Raw genomic sequence first — 17011 nt, 5'->3', positions numbered from 1 at the left:
TGGGTTTTGATCATTTTCTGCTGTATCACAGTTTTCACTGGTAAATTTGGACCAAATCGAATTCCATAAGATAGTTCCTTCAGTCTAATGGGAAAAATGTTTAATTTAGCAACTTAAAAAGACATGAAAATGAGGAGCTGACCTTTTAGAAGCTTACCTGAGGCGCTCTGAAATGTGCCCCAGGGCTTTTAATGCAAACTAGAGAAAGCCATCGACCCCCTGGCGTGAGCCCCACTTTCAGTGAGAAAAAGCTACCTTTCCCCCCTTGTTTGTGCTGAGTTTTGTGTAGAGTAGAAAATTAAAGTGAGATTCAGAGAGAACTATTGTAAAAACAGGTAAATTGTCTATCCTACATCATCAAATGAATTATTTCAGGTCCTTAAAGCAAAGGTTGTCTGTTACTTTTTAGAATAGGGGTTGGAAAGTTCTAGCTCTTTTCCACCATGAGGTTGTATATATGTGTAACTGAATTTGAAGGATTTTCACTTTAATTAAAAGCATATGGGATTTTTGTCAAAGTACTGAACTTTTCGGAAAAAGACTTAGAATGTTGAAAACTCATTGTTCCTGTCTGTCGGGAGACGGCAGAAGAGTCAGAGCAGGCATCAAAACCAAGCTTCCTAAGTTTGGCTTTTTCTACCGATTATAAATAGACACACCAATTTTTGTAACTGTACAAATGAGGAAGCTGTAAGGTTCCATAAGGTTCAGCTGATGACCCTCGTCTCCTGGGTTTGCTTGAGGACCCTGTAGGCTGAAGGTGAAGGGCTATAAAATCCATTCAGATAGCCTGGCTTGGGTGAACACATGTCACACACAAGTCTCCATCTTGCTCATGATAGGTGGTGTTCACGCGAATGTCCAGAGACTGCCCCGTGGTCTGGGTCGGGGTACACTGCTATTGAGGCATGTCATAGAGTGGAACAAATGTAGACATTCCTTAGGGTCTTACTAAAAAGCCAGTGCAGATAGTCAAGTGGTATTTTTTTTTCTGTCATTGTTCAGTTCATTGCCTGCAGTCGTTCCCAGATAACTGGTTTTCCCTCTGCTGACGTTGTCTTATTTATCCCACCAGAAGTTGGGTGAGCAAGGTAACCAAGCAACAAAAGTGACAAAGTTCTAAAGGCCTTAAAAGACTATGGTGTGACCTAGGAAACTCAGTTTTTGATCTAAATTACAATACTGTGAACAAAGCTTTGAGATAAGAACATGTATATTAATATTTTAATAGTTTTTATGAAAAAGCTATTTCACTTTAGGTGATGACAGTTGGTGGCTTTTGCAGGTGCTGTCAGTATAACTAACATGCACGCTAGTACTGTAGGGAAAATGGTCACAGAATCCATGTGACCTGCCTGAACCGGGGACAGCAAGCAGGGCATGACTGATTCGTCCTCCTCTTTGGAGCAAAGACTAGATGTTCCTTATGTCCGGGGTGTGCCAAAATGGCCCTTGTGTTCCAGAGACTGGGAGACCAGTATGTGTCACAGTGCCGTCAGGGGTGATTCTGACCTGGAGCATGAACCATGTCCCATCTTATTGAGATGGTAAGAAAAGGAAAGGCAGTGTATGCTGGTCCCTAGGAGGTATGTTTCAACACCATCAGTGAGTGAATCGAGTCAGGTACCTTCTCAGTTACATTTGCTAAGTCTACGTGTGAGGATTCCTGGACAATGGGATACTCCGGTGAAGATCTGAAGGGTTTGACATTTTGGGTCTAAATAAAATAAAACCTCATAAGCTGACCCAAGCCCTGTATAACGAAAATAGCGTAGCGTTGTATTAACACCAGCATCAGAGATGCATCTTTCTTAATGTTATGGATAGACAAGTGTTTTTCAACACCAGATACAGTTTTAAGGTTGGATAGTCAAGTGTCCACTTGATAGCATTTACTTGTGTATCTACACAATTTCACTGCCAAAAGTCACCATGAGATACTGTTGTAAGTTTGGACTTAATCTCTTTTAAAATAAACAAGCAGGAGCTTGGGAGAGCAGGGCCCTGCTGTCTATAACAATTACAAACTATCAGCACTTTGGGATTTATCTGTGTGAATCAGTCTTGTGGAAGCCGTTGCTGTATTTAAAAGATAGAAATCTCATTCGTGCTGCATTTCCCTTGTCTCTCTCTACTCCTGGCCACGAACAATGGTCTTCCACAGTAAGAGAGCCGAAGAAAATGCTTCTCAACTTATTCTCATTTCCCTTAAGTGATGAAGTGTGAAATGCCATTTATATTTGAGGAAGCTACTTACAAAGTGGCCAGTATTGATGATCCAAATCAAAAAGCATGTTAACTGTAGCTGCATGTCTCTCCTCAGTTGCTGGGAGTAAGTGGCCAACATGTAGGGCAGACAGGAAACCCAGCTTTGTCTTGTGAACATGAGCAGGGAGAGAGCAAAGGGAACACTTGACTGTCACGTCAGGACACTGTGGGCCTCCTGTCCAGTTCCATGGTCTGCATTTTGAAAGTAGTCTTTCTTGTGTAAGATCTACCATCTTTTCTCTTTCTTGCTCTGGCCTGGAGTTTCACCCTGTGGCCCAGGCAAGCCTGAAGCTAATAAACTCATATGTAGCCTGGGCGGTTCTCAAACTCATGTGCCTCTAAGTCCTGGGATTACATTTGTGAGCCACCATGCCTGGCTTCACCATTTTCTGTCTCATGCCACAGAACAGGTGCTCCACATGGGTTTATACTAGGAAGCACTCTTTCTTTATTTTCTGCTCCTCCCTCCCCAGTCCCTCCCTCCTTCACCCTTGTGTGAGTGTGTAGTGTGTGTGTGAATCTGTGTGTGTGAGTGTGTGTATGTGTGTGCGGTGTGTGTGAGTCTGTGTGTGTGAGTCTGTGTGAGTGTGAGTGTTGAGTGTGTGTGAGTGTTGAGTGTGTGGTGTGTGTGAGAGTATGGTGTGTGTGTGGTGTGAGTGTGTGAGTATATATGAATGTGTGTGAGTGTGTGTGAGTATATGTGAATGTGTGGTGTGTGTGCGTGTGTGGTGTATGTGTGGTGTCACCCATGTTCACATGTTCATATGTGTATGTGCACCTGACTCTCCAGGGCAGTCTGTCCCTGACTGGCTCTGTTGACCATCCATGTGGCCTCACAGACCCTTTCTCCCCACTTCCCAGCACTGGAATTACAGTTGCCATGCTAGGCTTTCTCTGTGGATTTCTGGGATTAAACTCGGGTCTCCTGGCTGGCAAGCACTTGAGGGACCGAGTAGTCTCCTTAGCCCCTTGCTGTATTTGTGAAGACTTCCTCGTTTCCCTTTGGCCCTCCATATCAGTTTCTGCCCACAGAGGGAAAAACGTGAGGCCCGGGCTGCACATCCGAGTGATTTGCCCTGAAGAAGAAGGTTCACAGAGCAAACTGCAGGAAACCTCTGCAGCTTTAGCAGAGTGTGGGAGGAGGGGCGTGGTGGACGCTAAATTGGATTCCTGTGCTCCTGTTTAAATCTTGTTTTTCATTGTGATTTGCACCAGCAAAAGCTCTGGGAAATAATCATGAAAATGTGTAGATTGGCAGCTAATTTTGGATAAAATGAAAAGAATCAGAGATGAAATAGGAGTATTCAGAAGTTTTTATGTTCTCCCAACCTGCTTTGTCAAATTGTTCCACAAACCTAGGTCTGTGACTAGATAGAAAGATTTGCATATTGCTGGCCTTTCTTTGGAAAAATACAGCATAATTCACGTTGATATGATAAATTTACAAAAAAAGTAAAAATCTTCAGTGTACAGACAAAAAGACATGTCTCTCACAAAATAAGGCGCTTTATTAGAGGTCTATGACCCAGGCATTTTTTTACACCCCATTTCTCCCTACACACACACACACACACACACACACACACACACACACACACACACTTAACTGCCTTCAGAGCAAGCACTGTTGAGTATTTAAGTAGCTAGTCACAAGTATCCCTGGGGCAGCTTCACCAGCAAGGAAAAAAATAACTACTGGGCACATGTGTGTAACTGCACAACCGGAATTTAATTGTGCTGCAGAAGCCCTGTGATGATGAATATGCCATCTTGGTTTCAGTCTATTGCAAAGAGCAAGTTGATATTCTGGGATCTTGGATCTTGTGTGTGTGTGTGTGTGTGTGTGTGTGTGTGTGTGTGTGTGTGTGTTTGTTTGTTACAGAGTTCTTATAGCAGGAATAGCAGAGGGTAAATGTTGTCAGTCACATGACTGTGACTTCAGAGCTCAGTCTGCTGTTGGGCAGGCTACTCTTGCTTTGTGACTCTGCTCTCAGCCTCAGTCTCCCCTTCTGTAAAATGGAGAGGATAACCAGGTCTCCCTAACAAGTAGGCATTGGATGTTAACTCTGTGCTGGACTCTGAGCCAGGCTGTGCAGTAAAATGCTGGGCAAAGCAGGGTCTCACAGTTTTCTTCTCAAGCATGTAATGAGCTGCATGGAAGGTACCTGTGCTTTCCCGTTTACTATCAACCAGATCCTCAAAGGTCCCTGTGGAATACCACTGCACAGAGAGAGTTTCAAGAAGAAAAAGACCACTTGCCTTGAAAACAAATACAAAAGTTGGTATATGGTGCTTTTAAATCTCAGGGACCTTTTTCAGAGTCTGAGGAAGTCCTACACAGGCCAGGTAACAGGCTTCCCTTTGCACACCACGTGGTTAGCAGTTCTCCGGTAGCCATACTGTTGGGCTAACTTAAAAAGACAGACATTTGTGGTTTCTGACTGGCATCTGGTTTTCCATTTTGATTTAATAAATCTAGGCTCACTCAGCTTGACAAAATTCTGTAAATGACACTAGGCTATGACGTCAGGCACCTGGGACAGAGATGGTTGCTAAAGGAAGATTGGGAACTTGTGTGCTCCTAGGCTCTAGTAAGCCCTCCTCTGGGCCTTGCAAGTTTAGAAATGGGCCAGCATTAACTAACACCTGGCCAGCCTGCTTACCTGGAGGCAGCAACTGCCCAGGGCTGTTGGATGATTCTCCCGGGAGCCAGCCAGGTTCCAGCCTGGTGGCAGTGGCCTCTGTGTGGCAAGAGGAAAGGCTCCTGGTTTCCCAGGGAGACTCCCATGGGCTGCAGAGACTCTGAGTCTGTGCTTCCTGGTCCCAGTGTACTCTGAAACCTGGCCCCTGCTCAACTGTCCTCCATGCCTCTTCTCCAGCACCAGTGACATGCTGACTCCTTCTGTCTGAACCAAGGAAATGAAACCTGTTTGTCCCTGTTTAATCAGAAGAGAAAAGAGACAGACAGGAAGGGAGCGGGACAGAGGGAAGGGAGAGGGAGACACAGAAATAGAGATGGGAAGAGAGCTAACTGCAGAAGACAGGAAATGCAAAGTGATCTGGAGGGATGGTAGCTTATACGGGAGGCCTCGCTGTCCTGAAGGGCCAGCCTTGGGCAGCCTCTGCCACACTGGCCTGCACTTATCTCTGCATCTGTTTCCCCTTGTGCAAGAGTCAGAACTGCTTGCCCCAAAGAAACAATGAGAGCATTCATGTTTAGAAGAACTGTGCAGGTGAGAGCTAGCTTACTGATACTGTGGCGTCTTCTCCATTGGGTTGGCTCTCACCAGATATTGCTTGCCTTTCCCATGCAAAGTGGACCATCACAACGTGCTTCTGTTACGTGCTTATTTCTTGACACCCCTGCCCACACAGGCCAAAGTTTAGGAAAATGTGCCATTAGTTTGCTTGATTAACTCCCTTTGGTGAATGAAAGGTTTTTTTCATTTTTTTGTTTTGTTTTATTTTTGTTTTTAGCTGAGACTATAGCACAACTGAGCTTAAGGTCTTTATTTTTAAGTTTTTAAGATGGATTCATTTTTGTGTGGGGGTGCATAGGAGGTCAGAGGACAGCCTGTAGGAGAGAGCTCTCTTCTTCCACCATGTGGCTCGGGTGGACAGGCTGGCAGCAGCATCCTTGTCTGTTGAGGTATCTCTGGCCCTTTAAATCCCTCTCAGATACTTGGCATTGCTTCCACATGAGAGAAGAGGTTCTAAGTTGTGTTTTGTAAGCAGTCCCTGGGTGACCAGCATAGTCCTCAGGGATGGGTTAGAGTCCTCCAGGACACTTGGAGATGTCCTTTGTAAACTGCCTTGAAAGGGGCCAAGTGTATTTTCCTCTCACTTGGCTATTGGTAGTTCACTTAATTGATCTTTCCCCAAACAGGTGCAGATTTTTAGTTTTGAGACGTCTGAGGGGCTTGTGAAGTCACTCCAGTGATGACAGACAAGTCAAGCTGCAGAGTTCATAGGGTATAGTATAGGCAGACTCCAGCCCTTAGCTGAAAAATGATTAAGTATCTGAAAACACTACTGATGGCTGAACTTTACACCAAGCAAGGGACCCTGCTGGCCACTGTACTAATCACAAGTCCACAGAGGATGGGGTTGAAAATGTGCATGAACATGGAAGTGTGTCACATGGGTCCATGTGCCCTGGCTGGCAGTGGGTCTGCCACTGGCCGGCCCAGCCGAGCAGCCATGTGCAGAGGCGACCTTTGGGGGCCTGGCAAGCACCGCTCTTGCGACAGTGCCCATGGGGACTTGTTCCAAGTGCTAACCATGACCTCAATTCCCTGCCCCCCACCTCCATGAGAGCTGCTTGCTCTATACTGTTCAGAGGAGGGCAGGCATTTGTTGTCCTTTGAGTTGGAAGTAGCTTGGGTGTATTATACTGGGCTATCATCTAGTGAATCAAACCTTTAATGCATACCCATTAAAGTATAATGATGGTATACTATGTAGCGGTTAAATAAAAATATGTCTGCAGTAAGTTTAGTGTTCTATCTTATGAAAAGCATAGAAAAACACATACAGAAAAGGCTGAAAGTTAAAAATATGAGTCCTTAGTGGTGGAACTTAAATGAGTTTCTTAACAAAAAGCAACAACAACAAAAAACTCAATGAAAATTCATTCATGTTACAAAAAGTTCAGAGTTCACATTACAAAAATTTTGTGTTGAAGTCATTGAGTTCTGCTTTATCTACCAACACTGGGGCATTGCAGAGCTTTTGGTGAGCTTTGTAAATCAGTGCATTTGTGTCCAGAAAGCCACAGGAATAAGGTCTCAGCTCTGATGAGTGCAGCCCAGCCCACCAGACAGGCCTCTTCTCCGATTCCTTTATCGTTGTTTTGACAGCTTCGGAAGATCTCATCCTTTTACCCTGAAGGGTGTGGGACTCTTGGTACTGGTTGGTGATCGCCTCTGGGGCTGGTTTTTCATCTCAGTGACTGCTGAACCTTCACTGGGGGCCTGAGTACATGTGTAGTATGGGGCCTTTGTCTCCCTGTGGTCCTGGCTGTTCTCTGAAGCCCTGTATCAGCCTTGAAAAATCTCACAATGGAGACCAGTGAAGTGCCTTTCAGAAACAGATGAAACCCTTCTCCATCCAGAAAATGGAGCTGCTACTTATATACTTATATCTTCCTTATGATTAGTGATATTCATATATATATATATATATTCAACCATGTATACTGTAAAAGTTGAAGATAAAAAGATACATCAAGCTTTAAATACATAGATAACATTACATAGATTACATATATAGTAATATATGACATGTATATACATATATAATATATGCTACATATAAATATATGCATAGGTTGCATGTCATCTATACCATGTCTTACATACATATGATTTTGTGTTATGTAGAATTATTTACATATGTGCCACTGCCCACATAATTTCCCAAATGATTGGAATCCCCCATCTGCTTTCACATCTCTGTCAAAAGTGGGCCTCAGCTCATACCCACATAGCTGAAGCAAAGACATGGTGGTACGCAGGTAAAAACAAAGGACTTGACATGAACTCAGCAGACAGCCTGAATCTGCCCGCAGTGGGAGCTGTCTAGCAGAGCATGGTGAGCAGATCGAATGAAGTCACCACAAAGCTCTGCTGGGCAAAGATTTCTTATTGAGCTTCTAGGTGCTATGTACTAATTAGCATAGCATCTCAGGGTGCCTGAGTGCTCTGAGGTGTGGTCTTTGAGCCAAGTGCCACTGCCTTCATTTCTCTCCCTCTGTCTCTGGGCCCTCCATGGGATTTGTGGTAGTTTGCAGAATGGGCCATGGAGCATTTGCCATGGCCACTAAAGGACGGCCTCTCCCTATGAGTGCTTGCTTTAAGTTCACACCAAGATGAGGAGCCAGCCACAGGCCTGCAAAACAGGAGGTTTGGGCCCTCTCCTGGCTTGTCCTGCCACTCCTCTCTGAGACAGTGCTGGTGGGATCTGAAGCCAGAGCTGAGGAGTGGGAGACAAGGACGGAGCGTGTATTGCCCATCTGCCAGGCTGGAGGTGTATTCATTATTGATGGAGGTAGTGCGTTGCTGTTCAGATATGCAGCCTGCCTGGGTAAATGAGACATTCTTCAGCAAATTGCTTCGTTTTCTGATTGCTGATTGTACGCGTGTCACCAAGCTGACTCAAGGTTCATCGATGCATGCTCAGTAAATTAGAAAGAACATAACTATGGATCAGCCAAGAGAATGAATTCTGTGCCTACAATGACCCAGGGCCATTTAATTTTCTGCTTAATTTTGTTGCAGTCAGTTTGCATTTTGGGTTATTATGCAGTAGGAAATTAACAATAAATAACAAATTTGGTCCTCCTGTGCTTGTAATGATATTTTTATAAATCTTTGTAATGCTGTTTTTTAAAGGATCAAGGTCTGTGCTAGTCTGATACCCCAGAAGTGTGTGAAGAGGAAAATGCATTATTCTTGCTAGATAGCCTTGTTGTTAAATAGCATCTCTCTCTCTCTCTCTCTCTCTCTCTCTCTCTCTCTCTCTCTCTCTCTCTCTCTCTCTCTCTCTCTCTCTCTCTCTGCAGTTTTGCTTTAAACTAAATGCATTCCTCTCTTCTCTTTCTCAGATAATCTGAAGACAATGGACACTGATGAGGGTCAAGACATGTCCCAAGTTTCAGGTGAGACCTTGGTGATAGATGTGTGTTCAGGGGTTGTGTTGGCTGTGCTCAGGGGCGCTAGCAAGGCTGCCCTAAAGGAAAAAACCCAGATGGCATGTGTGTCTTTGTTAACTTCAACTTTCAAAGCATCACAATCTGAGAGCCTAAATATAAAACCTCCCCAGTGAAATTAGTTATAGTGTTAACTCTCGAAGAGGATTAAATAAATACTGTACTTCTGGAGAAAATTATGATGGATTCGTCTACCAAACAGCTAAAACACATGCCAAAGGTGGCATTTACAAGATAAAAGGTGGGAGAGGAAGAGGAGGAGGGGCAGTAGCATGGAAAGGAAGCATAGCTAACAGTAGGGCCCAGTTCAGAGTCTTAGCACTTGCCAAGTGAGGAAGGCAGGAACTTGGCTGCCTAGGTCTTCTCATCTTCTGAGACCTAGGAAATGGGATATTATGACGAGGAGAAAGTTAGGTCCATTCCCAGGCTATCCAGTGGGGTAGCACTGAGGATGGCCATCCAGCAGATCCTCCCTGTTCCTGTATGGTGAGTGTATGAGGTCCATTCCTGCCTGGCCCTGTATCGGGACAGTACCTGGAAGCAGGCTTCCTGGACTTGGAGGTTTATTCCGTAGTTCTGTCTCAGAGCCTCCAGGCAATTCCCCAGTCTCAGAAGCCTGGCCTCTGTGTGTCATGGTCAGTCTGCCATCTGAATCTTGGCTGAGCTGCCCCCTCAGGTAGAGAACCTGCAGGTCCTGAGTCCCACCCTTTACAAAGTGGCATCACATTTAAGCACATGCTCACTGTTACATTGTCATTAATACTTAAAGTCTGTGGCACATGCACAAACCTGTACCCTTAGCTCTTAAAATCGAGGAGAATATGAATATGCAGTTATGGAAAGAAATCTGAAATGTACATGAAAATGGAGAAGATGCAAAGTATGGTTCCATATGGGAAAAGAAAATAAATCACACACACACACACACATATTCTACATGCTTGCATGGTTCTGAAGTGTATATATTAACCTGGACTTTTCCCCCAGAGGCTATGTGTTAAAAGGAAGATTGGCGTGGGGGTGGGGGAGGAAGAAGACATTGCTGGTGTCTTGTAGTTTTCAGAGTTATTTAACTTTATTTTCATTTATGCTTCTTAAGCAAAACAGTTAAGTGAGAAAAATGTTGTTTAGCTTGTTGCAGCCTTGTACTTAGCTTCCCTACCCATTCCCGAAGCCCAGGAAAACAGTGTGTGTTACACATAATTAAAGGAGGAGGATGGGCTCTGCTGGTGGAAGACCTCACCCCCTGGACTGACCCCTTACAGCTGGGTTGCTTTGAATGTCACAAAAACAGGGATGCTGAGAAACTCCAAGGGCAAGAAGAGCCCCTTTTGTTGGTTCTGCTCTGCTTTTCTTTGCTGCTTTGACCTCAGATGACTTCTGAGTTTGTATTTTATAAAAAGCACTCAGGGAGAGTGATCCACATGGCACCTACATTCTGACGTCCTACTGTCAAAACGGTGGGCTAGAGGTTAAATCAAGCCAAATATCCATCAGTGGATAAATAGATAAAGTGTGATAATGTGTATATAATGGAACCCTGTTTAGTTATAAAGGTTGGAATCCTGTCACTTAGGACAACACGGATAGACCAGGAGAGCATCAAGTTAAGTGAAACTGTCTGGGCACTAAACCTCAGTGGCATGCACACACATGTGCACGCGTGTCTGTGTGTACTCACAAGAGAAGTGTAATAAAAAGAATAAGTGGGTAAGGTAAGAGCTTGAGCTGATTCCTAAAAGGTGAACAAAAACAAAGTGAAGAGGAGCAATAATTTCAGACAGTGTTTCACAGAAAATACAGTGATTGACATGACCGCAGCACGTTTGTAATAACAAAAACTAACACACCACAAAGGAAACCAATTCCCTGGGCTAAGGCGCTATGCCTTTCTTTGTATAGGGGTTCAGCCCGGGTTATAGTTACATTGTCTATACTTACTTATGTGGTCGTGCCCACATTTTACCCCATAAAAGACATGGTGTCGCTCGCTTCTGCCAGAGTCAGGGAGGTAGAGGGGTGTAGGAAGAGAGGCTGCTCGGTGGATGTAAAGCCATGGCTAGATGGAGGAATAAACCCCAGTGTGCTTTTGCAGTGTTGTGACTGTATCTACGACGACGTGGGTGCCTCCAAGACAGGATTCTGAATTTGCTGCCTCTGACGGAGAGTCTGGCATGGCGCCTGTGACGCCCTCGTGTAGATACTTAAGTGCTATGTACTGCGTTCATGACTGAAATCTCAAACACCACTCTGTGCCACCTAAACATGAGCAATTATTGGGTATCGATAGGAAATTAAAGCAATAAGGACAGAAATATACCTTAGCCTTGAAAACCACCCCTAAAATGTTTACCAGGAGGAGTAGTCAGGATTCTCATTTTTCCATTTTGATCCTGAGGCTCCCAATGCCTTATTTTCTTGAACTGCCTTTTCTTGTCCTTAATGCTATGCCTAATACTTAGTGTATTGTTTGCTGCCCTAAAGGAGAGGGCACCTGGGGCAGGGATAACAAATGGCTTGAAAAAAAGAAAAGAAAACTCCTTCGTCTCCTTTTTGTTTGAAATTTTCTGTTTGCCCACAGCGAAGGAATGACTCTCTCTCCACCTTGATGGAGCTGCTGAGTTCCCCGTTCAGCCTGGAGCATCCCAAAGGATGACTGGAGCATCCGCATGGCAGACTGCCTCACATTCAGGAAGGGATTAGCACTCCTTTTATTCTTCTTTAAATCTGACACATTCCAAATTCAAACCAATATTTCTTTCTTTGTCTGCTAAGACTGGGAAGCTGGGTGATGAGATGCACATTTAGCTAACCAGGAGTTAACTTCTTTTCTTTTGTTTTTCTTGCAATCCTGGATGGAAGCCAGGATGTTGCTCCTGCTGGGCAGGCACGCTACCACCAAGCTGTATTCCCAGCCTGGGGGTTAACGTTCTTCATTAGAAACTGAGAAATGTGTTCCTGAGTCATCCCTTTTTTCATAAGATGTTCAAAGCTGTTTCATAGGATTCCCCCAAACGTGTGCAATACTTAAAAAGCAGGCCCAGCTAAACCTGTTTCCAAGCCCTTTGGATTTTCTTCCCTGGTATTTATCCTAGATGTGGACTCTGCCCCAGCTGATGCCACCTCTGGGCTGGGAATAATCCTAGAGGTTGACAGGCATTACAGACCAAGCTCACAGACTTGAGTCCTCTAATTGGGAAAAGTCCACTGACAGGAATAAACTCTAGGTTGCAGGTGTGTCCAGCCTTATTACACTGCCATCTACAGAGATCTCACATAGGGATCATGCAATAAAGTTACAAAATAATCACCAAGAACCAACCTCTCATGTTTTATTGTTTTGTTTTGGGGGGGTTGTTTTTGTTTTTTTTCGAGACAGAGTTTCTCTGTATTGTTTTGGAGGCTGTCCTGGAACTCGCGCTGTAGACCAGGCTGGCCTTGAACTCACAGAGATCCTCCTGCCTCTGCCTTCTGAGTGCTGGGATTAAAGGCTTGCGCCACCAACGTCTGGCTCCCCTCAATGTTTTAAGCATGTTTACAAACTGGGGCATGAAAGCTCTCCTGGCCTACAGTCCTCAGACTTTGAGTTGAACACCTGTGGACCTAAAGAGAGCTGTCTTTTCCTTTGGTGCGCTTCTCACTAACTTTTTGAGTGAAGCCGTTTTCCCATCTCTTCTCCTTTGGTCTTTTCAAATTACTCACGAGTATGGCTTTCTGTAGAGAGAGACAGCATAGGGGAAGAAGCTTGAAAGAGCTGAGAGGCCCCTCCATGCCTATTTGTTACTGCAGCTGTGGGAGCCAAGCCTGTGCTCTTGCCTCCTAAGCCATGGTGTGTCTCCTACAGCAGCAGGATCTCTGAGGGACCTCTGGCTCCCATCGCCTGAACTATGTATTTGTATTTTCTTAATGCTGTTTGTAATGTGTTTGCTGGAACATGCACACAAGGAGCACACCTTGTAGACATGCATAATCTGTGTAGGAAAAGGAGCCTCATGTATATTAAATATCAATGGAAGTATCCTACCCAGTTAATCCTAGTAAATCACACCGATTGAGCGCTGTGAATTACCCAATACTATCCTAAGCATTTTCTCCTTTCCACCTTGTAAGAGCCCACTGACAGAGGATGTAGTTGTCTCCAAATTGTAGGAACCTGAAACTCATTCCCTAAGAAATTGACAAGATGTTCCACAGGGAGCCAGAGAGTGTGAGCCAGCTTCAGCCGTTGGCTCCAAACGTCTTCCTCTTCTCTAGAGTGCTGGTTCTGTAGTGGGAGCCTCTACTTACCCCGGGTATTGTGTCCCCTTGGGTCCCTCAGTATGTTAAAGATACATGCCTTTGGGAGAGATTCCCGGAGCATTGCTGGGTAGTGGGGTAAGCTACAATCTGCTTGAGAAGTTATTTACCGTTAGTTTCAGATTAAGGGTACAGTTTCTTTAGTTTGGCCACAGAAATTTCTCAAGGACACACTTGACACACATAGGCAACAGGCAAATTTAAGTGTAAGTTGATATATTTATAGTTTAGCCAGAAATTTTGTTTTCTGAGTAAACGAAATTGTACCTGCCCCTTCGGAGTCATCCCATATGTCTTGTTAAATGCCTGCTGCCTTACCTTCTCCACCCCATTGCTTGTGCTGCAGGGTCATTATTAGTTTTATTTTCTCCATGACCCCCTAACTATACCCAAACCCTGAATTTTGGCCTCCTGCCGTACCCGAGGAAAGAGTTCTGAAGTGGTGGCCATCTCTCCTTCCCATCAGCTCTCCAGTTGCTTTATTTGGACCTGTAACCCAGATCCGCCAGTGCGGATACATCAGTGTTTTCATAATGGGGCTGTGTTGGCTTTCCCTAGCACTTCCTTTTTTAAAGAAATGTTTCAGATGATTAGTGGGACAAAAGCTAACATGCACCATGATGTTGCCTATCAGAAAGATTTTCATGAAATGATAAATTTCCCTCAGGAAGACCTTCCTGGAGTAAAAGAATGCAAAGACCCTAGAGCACAGAGCCCCCAGAGTGATGAATGTCTCTAGCATAACTCACACTGGGGGCTTTTAGGCAAATCAGCGCACCTCTTAAAAACCATCAGTGAGCCGAGGAGAGGCAGGGTTGACTTAATGCCATGCTCACGGCAGCCATGTGAGAACATCTGGCTGTGCTCCTCCCTGTTTGGCTTTGTACTCCGCGCCCCTATAAACACGGGGACTGGATGTTACTCTTCACCTCCCCGAGCGGTTTCTTCTGCTCTGAGAGTTCCTATCGATCAGTCCGACCCATGGTGCTTTAGAACCAGGATCCTGCTGCTTTCATTATACCTTGTCCTCCAACAAGCACTGAGACATGCGATGGGGAGTACTGTGGAGTTGGCCTCGGTGTAATAATTCGAGCCAGCTGTGATTCTGAAGAAACACAGCTGTTACTATGAATATCATCCTTAAGATGTAGTTGATATTGTTCTTTCAAAGACAGCTCAACCACGCTTGTAAAAATGGGTAACTAAGAGATGTTTTTTCTGCATGCAATTCAACATGAATCGGGCTGAAAGTGTGGCATGCTTTTATTGGCTAACCCCTGATCTCTCTCTCTCTCTCTCTCTCTCTCTCTCTCTCTCTCTCTCTCTCTCTCTCGCTCTCTCTCTCTGTCTCGCTCTCTCTCTCTGTCTCGCTCTCTCTCTCTGTCTCGCTCTCTCTCTCTCTCTCTCTCTCGCTCTCTCTCTCTCTCGCTCTCTCTCTCTCTCTCTCTCTCTCTCTCACACACACACACACACACACCAGCTCTAGTGTGATATGGCATCACCATGGCCCAGAAGTATCATGAGTGACACCAAAGTTATTACAGGAAAGATCATCAGGACAAAATAAGTCCGAACAATTCCATTGCTCATCTTAATAACTAACAGCCGGCTAATCGCAGGAGCCCAACGCTCATGCACTTTGTGTGCGCCGACTTAAGCAGCAGCTTCTTCAGCTGTGTGTGGCTTTGCTGCCAGGGCCCCAGGCAATCTGAGGAAGGTTCTTTTCATAATTGTTTCTTTTAGTTTTTTGAGGTTATAGTGTAGTTACATCATTTCCCTCTTCCCTTTCCTCTTTGAAGGTTCTTTATTGGCCTTTCAGAAGACACGTGGTATAGGACTCTGTTCATCCAGTATCGGCTCCCCACTGCAAGCTCTCTACATTTTACAGATGTGTTTAATGAGAATTTTGTGTGGTTATTATCTTAAAGTCCTCAGACTTTGAAAACCTTTATGCTGGGCTATGATTCTATGTGAAAGTAAGAGTTGTCAAGCAGTTCATATGCCTTCTGCATCCTCCTGGTTAGAGCTTTTCCTCCTTTATTGCAAAGATGAGAATCAATGCCAACGTCCAGCTACTGTTACTTTAAAGGTCTTCTATTTAGGGTGATGGAGACAGTGCTGACTAATGCACCCAGACTCTAGCATGACATGAACACTTTCAATCAGTCTCTTGGGCCTTTTGCTTTTCTTTGGGAAATTATTATACTCTTACCCCATCTTTAACTATTTATCTTGTATCAGCTATCCAAATATACCCAATAATGCTCTTTCTGAAAATATGCCAGTTGCTCTAATCACAGCGAACCCTGGAATATTACATTGTGATGTCTCTTTCTTAGAGAATGGACCACTATCCCCCAAAGCATGTCCTTGGTGCCTGCACAGTTTCTATTTTAAAGATTCCAGTAACGCTTGTCTCGTGTTCTGAGACCTTTCCACTGCTCTTGCCCATCTCCTAAAATGTTGGTGCGATTCTTGCGTGTCGATCCAGTCTTCATGCCATGTCTGGTCATGTTCTCAGAAATTTTTACTGAATGACGTGTTGTTTGCATGTGCTCCCAAAAGTCCGGGTTAATGTTTGTAGAGAGGTCATTTTGCCTGTTGGGCCAAGTTGCCAGCTCGGCAGGCACACATCTGTCATATTGGTAGCCTACCTTCAGGTTCTTAATCAAGACTGTGTTTTGTAAGTAGCCACAGTGAGTCAGCTAGCCTATGCTTAGGGCCTCAGCAGCTATGCCTCCTATGTGACTTGTGGCTTCTAACCACTTTAAATAAGCTTCAGAAAAGTGAAGCTTTTGGAATTCCAGCCTTGGTGAGAAAAGAGTGTCTTATATGAATGACAGCTTCACAATGCTGATCTTAGTTTCCCCAAACTGAAAGGAACTAGACAAACTTCATTTTAATCCAGCAAAGGGTTGCTGGGGAGAAGGGAGTCCGTGGGGTTAAGAGAAGGATGAGAGGGCATGAAAATGACCAGTTTGCTGTGTATACATGTATGGGACTGTCAAATAATAGCAAAGAAGAAAAGAATGGAAGGAAAGGAAGGGAAGGGGAGGGAGGAAAGAGGAAAGCCCTACTTCATGAAGTGTAACGAAGTTTGTCTTCCTGTGGATTGTGAGTTTGTCAAAGCATGTGAAGAGCCTCAGAAATACCGGCGCCATTGGTCCAGCAGTGACACTTCCAAAAAGTGTATGACAGTGTCTTTAAGAACATGTCTGGCTGGGCACTGGTGGCACACACCTTTAATCCCAGCACTCAGGAGGCAGAGGCAGGAGGATCTCTGTGAGTTCGAGGCCAGCCTGGTCTACAGAGTGAGTTCCAGGACAGCCTCCAAAGCCACAGAGAAACCCTGTCTCAAAAACCAAACAATAGGATATGTCCAAAAATTGACTGGTAGGATGTTCAGCTCAGTATTGTTTAAAAGTATAAAAAAAACCAAAAAAACAATACAGAGTCAAAAGGAGCAAAAGAATGAAATCCCTCATGTGTCCCTTATAAATAAAATTGTAGAAATAGGTCTGTGGCAGCAAAATATACTGAAAATATCTAAACGCTAATTTTCTTTATAAAAACAACATCACCACATATTCCCTATAATAGAACAATATTTATGTAGTAATTTAGTGCCAGGAGTAGCTAAAATTACTGGTGTTGTTTTCCTGTTGTAAATCCTTGCTCTCTGCTGTTTGTTTATTGCATGGCAGTGATATTCGTTCCTAGAAAGAGAAACACATATCG

General features: G+C 44.4%; 1 protein-coding gene across 19 annotated transcripts in view; it reads left to right on the top strand.

The window, feature by feature from the left end:
* Ikzf1 (IKAROS family zinc finger 1) overlaps window positions 1–17011 on the top strand; it is an 88706-nt gene that overhangs the window by 6138 nt on the left and 65557 nt on the right. For all 19 annotated transcript variants that reach the window (XM_021234624.2, XM_040746659.1, XM_021234633.2 and 16 more), the window contains exon 2: window positions 8873–8926. In XM_021234624.2, the coding sequence (XP_021090283.1) occupies window positions 8887–8926 (40 nt within the window). In that variant the 5' untranslated portion in view covers window positions 8873–8886. The remainder of the gene's footprint in view (window positions 1–8872; window positions 8927–17011) is intronic.

The sequence above is a fragment of the Mesocricetus auratus genome, unplaced genomic scaffold, assembly GCF_017639785.1.
Source record: "Mesocricetus auratus isolate SY011 unplaced genomic scaffold, BCM_Maur_2.0 Super-Scaffold_100006, whole genome shotgun sequence".
Taxonomy (NCBI): Eukaryota; Metazoa; Chordata; class Mammalia; order Rodentia; family Cricetidae; genus Mesocricetus; species Mesocricetus auratus.
The sequence above is the reverse complement of the archived record's forward strand: the minus strand, read 5'-3'. Positions and strand labels throughout refer to the sequence as shown.